This window comes from Ceratotherium simum, chromosome 23 (genome assembly GCF_057802395.1).
Source record: "Ceratotherium simum simum isolate JZ-2026a chromosome 23, ASM5780239v1, whole genome shotgun sequence".
Classification (NCBI taxonomy): domain Eukaryota; kingdom Metazoa; phylum Chordata; class Mammalia; order Perissodactyla; family Rhinocerotidae; genus Ceratotherium; species Ceratotherium simum.
The window spans coordinates 27,784,901-27,798,849 of NC_141922.1; the positions used below are offsets into that span (position 1 = coordinate 27,784,901).

Genomic DNA, 13,949 nt, shown 5'->3' on the forward strand with positions numbered 1-13,949 from the left:
TTGTATTACGGATTCACTGATCTGTCACTGAAACTTTTGGGAAAACTTTAAAGAAGGAAAAAGCAAACTTTTCAAAAGATGAATATTAGGTAGGTAGACTTGTCAAAGGTTTAGATTAATTCTTTTAAACAGTAATTTCAATTTCAATCCTTCCTTTTCCCTCAAAGGACTTAGCTCAATTTCAGGAAGGCCAGCTATAAATGGTAGGTTACCATTCTGCCTAAAAATTACATTGTGTTTTTCTGCTTGTTTAAGGAAAGGCTCAATGTGAAGTTTTATTCTTAAAAATAAACAAACCAGTCCCTGCAACACTAAAGCCCCATTCTTAGTGACCAGATTGAGTATTCACCCTGAGTGTTGTTTCCTGAAGACAGTGTGTGTGAATATTTTATCTGGGAAGAAATAAAGTTCCTTGGATTGGGAAGCAATTTTTATAGTGAAGTCTGCATATAATGCATGCCTGTGTGCATGTGCTTGGTAGAAGATCAAGTTATTTAGCTTTGGACTGAAACTCAAGAATCAGTTTTATCCAACTTGCATACTCCAGTATACCTTCTCCCCTTCATGCCCCTCATGTCTCTGTCACCTAGTCAGCTCATTATCTCTCAGTGCTCAGTTAAGATGTCAATTCTTCAGGAAGGTTCCTGAATACTTCCCCTTAGCAATACTCATCACAACTGCAAATATTTATTTAATGTAATTCTTTTTTTTTTTTGCTGAGGAAGATTCACCCTGAGTTAACATCTGTTGCGAATCTTCCTCTTTTTGTATGTGAGCCACCGCCACAGCATGGCCACTGATGGTGGTGTAGGTCCGGGCCGGGGAACCAAACCCAGGCCACTGAAGTGGAGCATGCTGAACTTAACTACTAGGCCACCAGGGCTGGCCCTGTAATGTAATTCTTAATAGACTTTAAATGCCATGAGGGCTAGAATATTTTCTGATTGTTCACTGCCATATTTCCAGAGTTATTTGGGTAGTAGGCTCTCAAATATTTGTTGGAAAGAAGGAAGAAAAGAAAGTAGACTTTCTTCATTCCTCTGATATCTGTTAAAATCATTTAAATGTTTGGTTCCACCATTTCCTCTTTTGAATTGAGAGAAATCTTATGTAGTGTTCTTCCTAAAGCACAAATTTCTCATCATTTCCTATAAATGTTGATGTACTTTGAACTCTGCAAACTTTTATGAATGGAAGAAATATATTTTTACTGTTGCAATTAATCAGATTGTATATATTATAATAATATAATTTCTGTAATAGCCAAACACCAGGATATTGTTGATTTAAATTCCAGTGATTCCAGAGCCATATCCAAAGATACACCCACCTCTTGACTTCCCATTTACATAAGATAAACTCCAGTGTAGAAATCACCACATTTGTTATCCTGAATTTGTGATGGCCCTTATATTGTACATTTGTGTATTATTTCTTAAGTAATCTATAATAATAATAAAATGGAAATATTAAGGCATTAACCAGATCTCTTAACAACAATGTGTTCTAGTGCCTATTCCCAAAAATGGATGAACTTATCTTTCTATTTCTCTACATATTTTCAAAATGTTCTGTCAGTCTCTTTAGTTCACTATTTGGGTACACAGAAAATAGGTCCTTTGTTGTGAATCGACTTTACTTTTCAAATTGGCTGTTACCATTAGCTTTGAAGGTGCTTAGTTTTGACATAGACTCTCCATCCAAAATATCATGGTTTGGATATTATAAAGATTTTATTGCTATTTTATAATGGGCAGACCTCTGATAGAAGTGTAGGTAATGACTAGAGGAGGTAGGTTAAGAGAAATGGTTTCAGGGAAGAGAAAAGAGTCTTTTACTTTCATCCTAGTGTTGAAATGAACTGAGCTCAGCACAGGCAGTAGTATCATTTCTATGTTCAGTCACATGGAATGGGTATACCTTATTTGGGGGAAGATCTTTTAAATAGAGAAATATTAAATTTAAAAAATCCTGCTTCTTTTCCAAAATAACTCATTGAAAATATTTATGCATGAATTATAGCACATAATAATTTGTAATAAAATCTGGTACCCTGTGTTTGACTATATATATTAGATACTAATTTTAATGAGAAGACCAATGAAGAATTTTATTCTCTTACTAATCGATATGAATTAGCAAAATGGCAGAAATGGTTAAGAGCTACTTTGTACTTCGACCGCTCAAACAGAGGCAGAAAGGGTGCTGGTGCTTTCCCTTCCATTTAGAGGTAGAAATGAAGAAATCTTAAAGGTTTCATAGAAAATAGTATTTTAAAATAATTCATTTTATATCAACACTGTTTTACAGCAAAACTCCGAGAGTCCTGCTTTGATCCAGGCAATATAATGAATGGCACCAGACTTGGAATGGATTATAAATTAGGGTCAACGGTCACCTATTACTGTGATGCTGGCTATGTTCTTCAAGGTTATTCAACACTCACCTGTATCATGGGAGACGATGGAAGACCTGGATGGAATAGAGCCTTACCAAGTTGTCATGGTAAGAAATATTTTTTTGCTGAGTTATTATTGTTAGAAAGAATCAAGAAATGTTTAAAGCCATTTCTGTATTTCTTTTTAAATCAACCTTTTAGCATACAATCTACAAGTGTTGTATAGGCAATGCAGAGATTTTATCAAGGATTTTCAAGTTTTATTTATTTATTTTTTTTTTTGTGAGGAAGATCAGCCCTGAGCTAACATCCGTGCTAATCCTCCTCTTTTTGCTGAGGAAGACTGGCTCTGAGCTAACATCTATTGCCCATCCTCCTCCTTTTTTTCCCCCAAAGCCCCAGTAGATAGTTGTATGTCATAGTTGCACATCCTTCTAGTTGCTGTACGTGGGACGTGGCCTCAGCATGGCCGGAGAAGCGGTGCGCCAGTGCACGCCTGGGATCCGAACCCGGGCCGCCTGTAGCGGAGCACGCGCACTTAACCGCTAAGCCACAGGGCCAGCCCTCAAAGATTTTTAAATCGGATTCAATAAATAAACGGTTTTGGAAAGTGCTTATATTCCCAGGTGTCTCTAAAGCAATGTGCATATTATAGTAGGCGAGCTCCCTTAGGGCAGGGATATTGCCATTCTGTTGATTTGTGTTCGGGACTTAGGGGAATGCCTGGAAAATGTGGGAGTGCTCAGGAAATACTGGCTGAGTAAATGAGTAACAAACACACTGACACAGACATTTCAACAGAAGTAGATAAATGCAATAACTTAAATATTATTAAGAATTGGTGATACATCTTTATCTGAAGTAGGGATATAGAAAAATACACATTTCTCCTAAGAATTAGGTTGTCTAAACATGACAACCAAGCCAGAGCTGCTCAGGCAGCTCCAGCAGCACTAGGAAGACTCAAAGACACAGAAAGATGGAGAAAGACCTAAAATTAGTTTTAGTAATATAATATCAGATCTGAAAGTTGCCAGATCTGCTACAGCTAAAGTTAGTAGAAGACCAGTGCATCAGATTCAGTTTGACATAAGATCAGACAATGATCACAGCCAGGAGAAGACTTCTGATCCTAGAAAAAGTCATAGGAAAAATATATTCAAGGGGAAGAGACTCAATATTTTTGAGATTAGGGCAGTCACTGAAGAGGCACCTGAAACAGAGAACACCTTCACTTGGTGTGTGGAATTTGCTAGGCAGTTAGCCTCAGTGAATGAACAGCCCTTTCAAAACGGTTTTGAGGAGATGATCCAGTGGAGACAAGAGGGGAAACTGTGGGAATCCCCAGTTAACAACGAAGCAGATTTTGATGATGGTGATTCAGAATTTCATGAATATATATTTCTAGATAAATATTTGGAGGATTTTCCGAAACAAGAACCAGTTTGCCACTTCCTGGAAGTGGTGACCTGAGGCCTTTCCAAAAACCCATATCTGAGTGTTAAACAGAAAGTCAAACACAGAGTGATTTAGAAATTATTTTAATGAAAAATGAGACATTTAAAAGAAAGTGACATAAAGTTCAATTGTAGACCAGGGAAATTTTTATTTCAAGCTGTTGGAAATGGATATTATAACTAAATAAAATAATTTTATTATAAATGTATTACTGCATGTTCAAAAATCATACGCTTGTATATAACTCAACGAGGATAGAGATACAGTGAAAAAAAACAGTAAGGAGAGAGAAACAATGATATCACTATGGAAAGTTACCTTAGACTCCCTAGTCAGTTGAATGATCTTAATGCATTGTACAAAATTGACATGGAGATGAAATCATCTAGGTCAGTTTTTCCAAATTATGGGTCACCACCAGTGAGTCATAAAATCAATTCACTGGGTCGTGACCAGCATTTTTGTAATTGATATAAAGTTGAATAAAATAAAATAAAGATAAATAAAAGGAAGAGAAAAACATTGTAATTCAAAGAACGCAGTAAGGATAAATATTATTTAGTGAAACTTTTTTCAGTTATAGATAGAGAGATAAATAAATTACAATAAATATACATATGCCCGTGTGTGTGTGTGCATGTAGGTGTGTATGTTTGCAGTGATATAAAACGTATTTCTTACTATGAATTTCAGTGGGAAAAAAACCCCAACAAATCTGGTCTGCTGGTTAAAAGTATGGATTTTTGGTGTCTCATACACATGGTAATTTTTCCTAGCTGTATAAAGTATTCACTCATTAAAATTATATGTGCGTGATTTCTACATAAGTCATTTAACCTGGTTAGGTTTATTGTTTCTTATCTCTAAAATGGAGATAATTGAAATTCTTTACTTCAAAATGTTGTTGTAAGAAATAAAGAAAAGGTAGATATCTACTAAATGGACATTCTGTTAATATCAGAACGGCTGGTTAGTTCTTGATTTGAATAGATGGTTTCATCTATCAGAAGATAAAGGGAATAAAAAGAGAAATAGTTACTTTGGATTTAATTCTGCCAAAGAGAAAAAAATAATTGATGACATGGAAATTTATAGGAAATTTAAGAGAAAGAATAGAATTTAGAGCCATACAAAAAGGAAATCTGTTTATAGCCAGGAAAACATACTAAACTTAGAAAAGCACTTTTCATAATTTACTGTCAGTAATCACTAAGAAACTGGAAAAATTCTGGGGTCCAGACAAGAAATAACCAAAAATCCTGATGGAGAAAACTCAAAGGATACAGAAAACTACAGATCAAAAGGATAGGTGTTAGTCATGGATAAATAATTAAATGGATGGCTTTCAGTGACTAAGGTGGGAAAGACAGGAGCACCAGAGTATAGCATGCATTCACCAAGAATATGCCTGCCTAAAATAATCCTATACCTTTCAAATAGGTTTCTATATTGGTAGGTCATAGAAATGTCAATTTCAGCATGGACTATGCCATAATATATACAAGTAAATCATTCTGAATCAAAAATATTTCATGGGATCAGTTATAGCCCAGTTAAGTATATTTCATGTTGGTTACATAGTCATATCTACAGACAATATGGAGGGAAGAATAGATTTGGGTTTAAATCCTCTTACTGTATCTATGACCAGAGGTGAACTGAGCCTTGATTTTTAAGTTTCTAGTACTAGATAATAGTTATTATTTCAAAAGCTTATTGTGAAGATTCAATTAATAAACGTGACACATACAGAGGGCCTCGTAAGGTTTCTAGCGAATATTGGCATATTAATAGATCTGATTTTCAACACAGTGTTCCAAAAGAAGCATAGCACTGGAAAACATGCATTACATTTTTCATTGTGTTATGTTTTAGTCAAACTAGTATATTTCTGTCATTTTAATATAGACAAATCTAACTTATTAATGTTATTATATGGCTACTCATTCACTGACTCCTGAAAATATCATAGGAGTTAGTACAGTATTTTTAAATTTCTTGAGAGAATAATTTTTACAATCAAGTTGGATATCGCTAGACTTTTGACCATAATGCTGAGATATTATGGAAATCAATAGCAGTTGCTCAATGCATGCTTTAAGTTATTAGAAAAAAAATTAAGATACGTTCATGTTAAAAATATGAGAACTGTTAATTTCTACTATCATGGAGGAGAAAAAAAGCACATGTTTTAGAACTAGATATATTTAACTCTAAACAATGATTTAAAAACAAGAAAACAGCCTGAGTCAGCTATGTGACCTTATTCAATTTATTTATTTTGTGTATTTAAGCATGAGATATATTGTGTAATTTGTAAAGTTGTTGGGAGAATTAGATTAAATAACATTTAAAGCATTTGGCTCTGTGGCTGTTACTGTCACACAGTAAGGAGAGCTTAATCCATTTTAGTTTCTTGGTCAAGTTCACACATATCTATGTTTTCCCTCATGGTGATTGTACAGAAATCCAAAACACACAAGACTGGCTGACTTTCAGATTTAATCATTTAATGTTTTAAAAGTCAAAATTAGTGTGTAAAGCATGTGCAATAGAGCTAGAAGGGTTTGTTGTTCATAAGGATAAATTCTAAGATAAATCATGTTTTTTATCAAAGCAAAATATTCATGTGATAACTAAGAAAATAATGCAGAATACTTACCATTTAAAGCAATTTAAAACAATGGCCATCTGCCCTATCCTCTTTTATTCTCCTATTCCTCAGCTGAGTCTTCTAATAATTTCTGTTTCTAATTGCTCTAATGGCTCTCTGTGACTCTGCATAACATATGAAGCTCTGTTTCTTGATTTACCAACTCTAGACAATATCTATTGATTCCTAGATATAAAAGATAAAGAGTTATGTTACATCCACTGCTCCTCTCTTCGGTGTTCTAGAGTTATATTATTTTTGGTTATTCTAGTAATTGCCTTTGTTATGTGTTAATTTGCTTATGCCTCTATTTTTAACTTCATCAGTGTTTGAGAATCAGGTTGCTAGTCTGTGCTGTTTTTCATGCTAAGTTTTACCTCACAGTAGGAATCCTGACTAAAGTTTCTGAGAACATGGGAAGGAAATTTTGACTCACTGGTACACTTTGCTTTAGAGTATGTACGTAGGGAGTTGGCTATTAGACTGTGATCCCTAAGTGCCAAAATAAGGAAAGCTTTTTATTTTATGTTTTTTCACTAAAAGTAAACACCAACATGACCATACTCTGCAAACTCTTAAATGCAACCATATTTTGCTTTTTCTTGTAATGTTGCCTTAATCTCACCCTAGAAGACCATAATAAGTTCATGAAGTCTTGGGCTACATATTACTTTTTAGCATGCAATTTATTTATACATTAATTTATCCAAGCAGACTCTTAGTAAATATTTTTTAACTTGAACTGAACCATAAGAATTTACAAAGTTTGTCTATTTTAGAAAATAGATTTTTATCATGGTTTAGAATTAAGTATACATTTTAAATCTGAAGAAAATGTTTTTAAGAGTTTATGTTGGGCAGGGGGAGATTATATTTGTCAGAAGTAGATCCAAAATGATAGCATCCTGTGGTAAGTCCTGCTGATTGATGAGAAACCCTGCAGTTTATCTCATGAGAATGTCACATATATTAAATGATAGCAGACCAGTATATCTGTACCTGCACAATTCACTTTGTGATCAAAAAAATTGTGTTTGGAAAATAATTTCTTCCCTTCTTATTTTTCACACTTTGAAAAGTATCTGTTGAAACTCTGTTACTTTAGTTATCTATAGACATACTGGATTAAAGTTAGAAGTCATATGTCATTTTTATCTATAATCTGACTCAATATTAGGTAAAGTTAGTAAAACACAAATAGTTAAAGATTCCATATTTTTCCCCTAATAATCATTACTTGATTTATTTCATCTAATGGCATTGCATTTGTTTATATAAATATATCTCTACTCTGATCTAGGGCACCAGCCATCTCTTACTTCTTAGCCTCTCTCCTAACTAGTTTCTCTCCTTCCCTTGTTTCCCCATACAGTCTCTTCTGAACACAACAAAGTAATCTTTAAAGCATATGTCGGATTATATCACATATTTACTCAAAATCCACCAGTGGCTCCCTAAATCTGAATAAATGCCAAAGATCTTATAATATGAAGCTCCATTTAATCTGCCTATATGCACACTGACTTCCCTACTAGTCTCTTTCTCTACCACACTCTGTGGGCCGCAGTGGCCTCACTGATATTTCTTCAAACCACTGCTCATACTTCTGCCTCAGGGCTTTTGCACTCACTGTCCTTTCTGCCTGAATGCTTTTTTCCCAGCCCTCTGGCTGGTTAGCTCTCTGACTTCCTTCAGGCATATGATCATTTGTCTTCTTAGTAGAAAAACCATTTCTATTTGCCCTCCCTCTACTCCCTAAAGCTCCCATGATGGAATCAATATATCTAGAATTGAAACAATATTCCCTGGGTAAAGATATCTCTGATGTGGGTAAAGCCCTAGTTATTTTAGGGCTTTAGATCTTTGAAACATAAATTATTAAATTTGGGAGTACTGGCCACAGTACCAATGCAATATTCTTTTTTTGTTTAATTGAGGTATAAGTGACATATAACATTATATTATTATATATAACATTGCATATTAGTTTCAGGTGTACAACACAATGATTCGATAATTGTATATATTTCAGAATGATCACCACAAGTCTAGTTAATATCCATCACCATACTAGTTACAAAATTTTTTTCTTGTGATGAGGAATTTTAAGGTCTATTCTCTTAGCAACTTTCAAATATACAATACAGCATTATTAACTATAGTCAGCATGCTATACGTTACATCCCTATGACTTATTTATTTTGTAACTGGACCAATGCAATATTCTTGATATTTTTCATTGCTATAGCATACACTAAGCATCCAACTGACAGATAATTATAATAATAAGACTAAGAATAAACATATTTGGACTGTTAAAGAATCGCTAGCTGGCCAATTATTCTGAAGAAGAGATAGTATCATTCATTCCTTTTTTTCAGGCATTCAGAAGTACCAGTTATATCCCTGGTCCTGCACTAATTGTTAGGGATAAAAATATGAATTCAATAAGGTCCTTGCCCTTAAAGAGTTTATAATCTGATGAGATACGGACAGGTAAGGTCCATTGCTAGAAATAAAAACAGAGTACTATGAGCACAGCATGGAGGTGTATCTGACCTAGTTACAAAGAGAGATCAGGGAAGTCTTACTTATGAGAGTGATACATGAACCGAATCTTAAAAGTATAAATAAGAAGGAACCAGATGAGGCACAAGACATGAGGAAATGCTGTGTTTCACACCTAGGGTTCAGTATATGTAAACATGTAGAGGCAAGAACAAAAAGGGAATGTTGGTGGCATTTCAAGAAGCTCAATAGGGAAAAAGCACAGGGAGGAAGACTAATGAGAGGTAACAGCTTACCTGATTTGAAAACAGTTTGAAGTTTTCTACACGCATTATTTTATACCTCACCACAACTCCATGCATTAGAGACTACTAATATTCTCATTTTCCCTTGAGGAAACCAAGACACAGAGAGAGGTTCAGTCACTTGCTCAAAGTCAAGTGTGCCTAGCTCTTCTTGGAGTCCATGCTCTTAATCATTGCCCTATAGGTAGGCTGGTTAGTTCTACAAATGACCTTGTGTTGATCTTTTTATATCTCTAGAGCCTAAGAGTACCTGCCATACTTTAGTTGGTTAACTGTTTCATTAATGGGTGCATAGCACCAAGAATAAGAGGTGAGATGTTGGGTTCTCCAATAACTGACAAAAATGATCATCTGAAATGCATTTTTGCGTTTCATTTGAAATACAACTTTGCACAGAATACAAATGCTTTAATAGATATAGTCAATGTTAACACAGTTCTTTGAAAGTCTGCAACGTTTTTTTTCAATACCTTTGTTTCCCTCTTGCTAACATAAGTCCTGAATTCTGGAAAAAAAATAATTAACTCAATCACTGATGACCCATAAGTCTGTCCAAAGTACATAAACACAAATATGTTAATATTAGACATCCAGTAGTCATCTGGCATCATTCTTTGTTCAACTTCCAACTATATGTTGAATGATAAAAGGTTTTAAAAGGAGTCCTTTTACTCTTATTAACTGAAGAGAAATCTTTGAAACAAACAAACCAAAAATAAAGTTCATTTCATAATTATAGCTTTCCGTTAGAGTTATCTCTCATTAGCAACCTCATATGACCTGCTTTTAATTAAATCATATTGTTTGAGTGTATGAAGAAGTAAGTAACTGAACTTTTATTCCAGATCTTCTGCTTAAATGGCATGACTTGCCTTGGGCTAATTTCTTCTTTCAAATATTCTTGATATTTACAAAATTTTTTGAGATGTGAAGCAAGTCTAGAGTCCCATTGCATTATAAATGCATGTAGAGATTATCTAGTCTAATATACTGAGCCATTTAGCATTTGATGTCATTTAAATATGTGATATAATTAAAGCATGTAAATGAAAGATTCATAAAACAAAGGTGTAGTGATAAATTATTTCTGAGTATCATAAAATATCTGTCTTTCATCAGCTACACATAGGAATTTTGTTCACAGATGTAATTCACAGATTATGTGTCAGAACCATGTTCTACGAGGAAGTGTAGTGTATTTTGTATTGAAAAAAGTTAAGGTAGTACTGGGAAAAAACCAAAGCCTGTCTCATTTTCATACAGTGGGGGGAAAAGTATTATTTAAAAGGAAATGGGAAGGGAAGCTGATATTATTGAGCACCTGCTGTTTTGCAGGCACTCTTATGTACATTATCACTCCATTGGCCTCCTGCATGCTAGTCTAGAGAATCATTAACATTGTTGTAAATAAATCCCTGCTGCTATGAATTCTGGAGCATACTATGTAGAGTCACCCATGTAAGAAGCAATTTGACTGCAAATCAATGCCTATAATTCAAAGCATATTTTCTGTGACCACTGACTCGGAGCTCATATTTAAACCATTTTTATTTTCCCTGTCTTTGGCTCCTCAGTCACTATGCTCTGTCTCCAGATGGGCAGTTGCATGGCCTATTATTGTATTAAGATGCCCCCATTCTTTACTACCATGTAGTCTATATTTAAGTCAGACTTCAAACATAACTTCCTAATGTGCTGCCAGTTTTTTCAAAAAAAAAAAAAAAAACAGAAAAAAATTTATTTATACAGAAAGTTGAATCAACCCAGTGATTCTCTCCTTACAGATGAAGAAAGTATGTAACAGGAACTGTTAAAAGTCATGGTAAGATTCAAATGGTATTAAGGAATAATATTAAGGTAATAAGACAAGAGATCTAAGGATAGCCAAATCTTTACTTCTATTGGGGAAACAAAAATCCTACTAACAAAGTTCATTCCACAAAACCTAGAAGAGAAAGAAAACAGTTTTATTATTGAACAAGCATATCTGGAATACAATGCACATTGCAGGCAGTCTGTAAAAGACACTGCAAAAACCAGACAGATTCTTACACAAATTTCTTCAGTAAAGAAAGAACAAATAACACTTCTTCTATCTCCTTGAGAGACAAATTGATGTGCCTTGTCCCTTATATACCTTGTGAGTGTACCTTGAAAGAATGCTGAGTTAATTTTAGAAGTAGGTGTTTACAGTACCAAAGGTGCAAGCAGCCTTGCACTATAAAATCAAAAGGTTGAGCATACTATGTTTTCAAGGAGACACCCACAAGGAGGAGGGCAGAGGTTGCTGCTTCCCTCCCCTTTATTAAACACAGAAAATTTCATTTTACACTTACACTTCAACCAGTGAACCATTCACTCTAAGATTCCTAAAGGAGATACACATGTAAAAGAAGACAGTATAGAGCTCTCTTTACAACAGGGAATTTGGTTCCAAATCCCAAGACACAAACTAATGAGTTAGACTGAAACACATGAGAGAGTTAGTGAGTAAATCTGAACCATATTTAGGCCACGATTCTAAATAGCCTCGCGTTTAAGCCAACTCTAAACTGGGTATTTCTCCTCAAGTTCCAAACCTGAGTTTTAGGTCATTTCAGATTCAGGGAAGAACTGATCTGTCCTGTTAGAAAAAGAGACAAAAAAGCAGGAAAAAAAGAGTCCTCAAATGCAACTAATATTTTCCAGACCTTCTTAGGCCAAAGCAACAATCTCTGAGCCAAGCTCCCTTAAGGAAAAGAGTAGACAGAAAATGCCAAAGACAGAAAGGTGGAATGGGAAGAATCTAGTTAGAAAAGAGGCTCCTTTTGTATCTGTGTACTCTGATGAATCCTCTGGACCTTAGAATCATCTTTTTAAGTGTATAAAATAAAGTAAAGCACATAGGCTTGAAAGATAGACCTGTTATATCGAAATATAGGTATCAAAGTACTTAAAATCTGTAATTGAAAAAAATACATTTTTGATGTAATAATATATTATTTTCTAATTAATGCCCTAAATTAGAAGTTCTAGCAGCAGGTCTAATAACTACTGTAATTTTTAGTAGTGATAAGTGAAAACAAGATTTTGAGGTATCTGCAACAATTATAATATAATATAAAAATATCTAGGATTTCTATTGGTGACCAAGTTCCAGTTACTTCTAATTCTACTGTGCTTTGTTGCCTACATTTGAAATGTAAAGGAAATGCTAAAATTCCGTTGGAAAAAATATTCAGTTAGGCTGTAGTGAAAATATAGACATTTTTTTCCCCATCCAAATTCACGGAACAAGGAAAAGAACCCCTGAATTAAAAGGAAAAGGAGAAGATGGGCCAGTTTCTCCTCCCTTTCACTCGTAGCATTGGCTCTTATTTCCCCTTGGCCTTCTAAAGGATAAAGAATCCAAAGAAGTAGAGGACCACATCCACACTGATCATTAACACTTGGGCACAGTGACCCCACCCCATGAGAAAACAGCTCTTCCTTTGGGGTGGAGTAGTCTGCCCTTCATCCTTAGGAGGAATTAAGAGGAGAGGAAAATACAACTCATGAGCTCCTCCTAGAGGGCAACAATGCCCTGGGTAGGGTTATTAAAAGGCATTCCTATCTCTCTCAAGGGAAGAGTTTGAGAAACACCAGGAAGTTGGTCCTGTCCTTTCTCTAAGCTTGGTATTTGAATCTTCCTGGGATTGATGAAGTTAGTTCGTCTTCCTAAGGCCTTTATGAAAGCCTCATTATATTGCCTCCAGGAGATGCCAGAGCAGGTCAGGAGAGTTTCTTAATTCATTTTACTTAAGCCCACACCATACACTAGATCGAACAGACGCTTCCTGTTCCCGTTCCAGTTTGAATTTTCCTCTCCTTCAAGGCTACTCAGTCAGTAAATAGTGAAGCTGGAATTCACAACTAGACCTTTCTGATTCCAAAGCTTTGGTTTTATATTGCATTCTACTATGCTACTCTAAACAACGGGTTTGAAAAATCTATGAGTTTTACATTCCATGCATTTAGTCAACAGCAAGACATTAATATAATGCATATTATATTTTTCCTAATATTCATGACATATTTATTAGATGTCTATTATATAAACAGATACTCTGCTAGTCTCCAGTGGTATACATGGTATGCAAAAAAGGACATAGGAACTTTGACTTAATAGATCTTGGAGTCTAGAGATAGTCAGACTTTAGTCAAAGAGCCATACAAATAAATATATAATTGCAAGTTAAAATCAGTGTCTTGAAAGTAATTGATGGAGTGCTGTATGATGTGGGCTTCTGAACTAGTCTGGAAGATGGGGAAGACTTTCCTGAGAAAGCAACATTTGTGAGGAGATCAGGTAGAAGTTAATAAATTGTTACAGATAAATTGTTTTCCCTCTAAACTCATTTTATACTAATATGTTCGCTGTTTTAAGTAATTTTTTAAACAATAAAAGATTGCCATCATTAAAAACTTATGACTTACAGAGAAATAAGAAATAAACTAAGCAATAAAAAAGGATTTTCATTTTTAAAAAGCACCAATAATTCAATCAAAATCATTTTAATAACTTGTCTTCCCATACACAGTTTCCTGCAAAATCATAGATCAGTGATTGCTAGGGACTTGGGAGTGAATGGGGAATGATTGCTGATGA

General features: G+C 34.6%; 1 protein-coding gene and 1 pseudogene across 4 annotated transcripts in view; both read left to right on the top strand.

The window, feature by feature from the left end:
• Positions 1-13,949, top strand: part of CSMD3 (CUB and Sushi multiple domains 3) — a 1,195,693-nt gene that overhangs the window by 922,691 nt on the left and 259,053 nt on the right. For all 4 annotated transcript variants that reach the window (XM_004431279.3, XM_087447535.1, XM_004431280.3 and 1 more), the window contains one exon: positions 2,311-2,505. In XM_004431279.3, the coding sequence (XP_004431336.2) occupies positions 2,311-2,505 (195 nt within the window). The remainder of the gene's footprint in view (positions 1-2,310; positions 2,506-13,949) is intronic.
• Positions 3,311-3,953, top strand: LOC106801935 (small ribosomal subunit protein mS31 pseudogene; annotated as a pseudogene).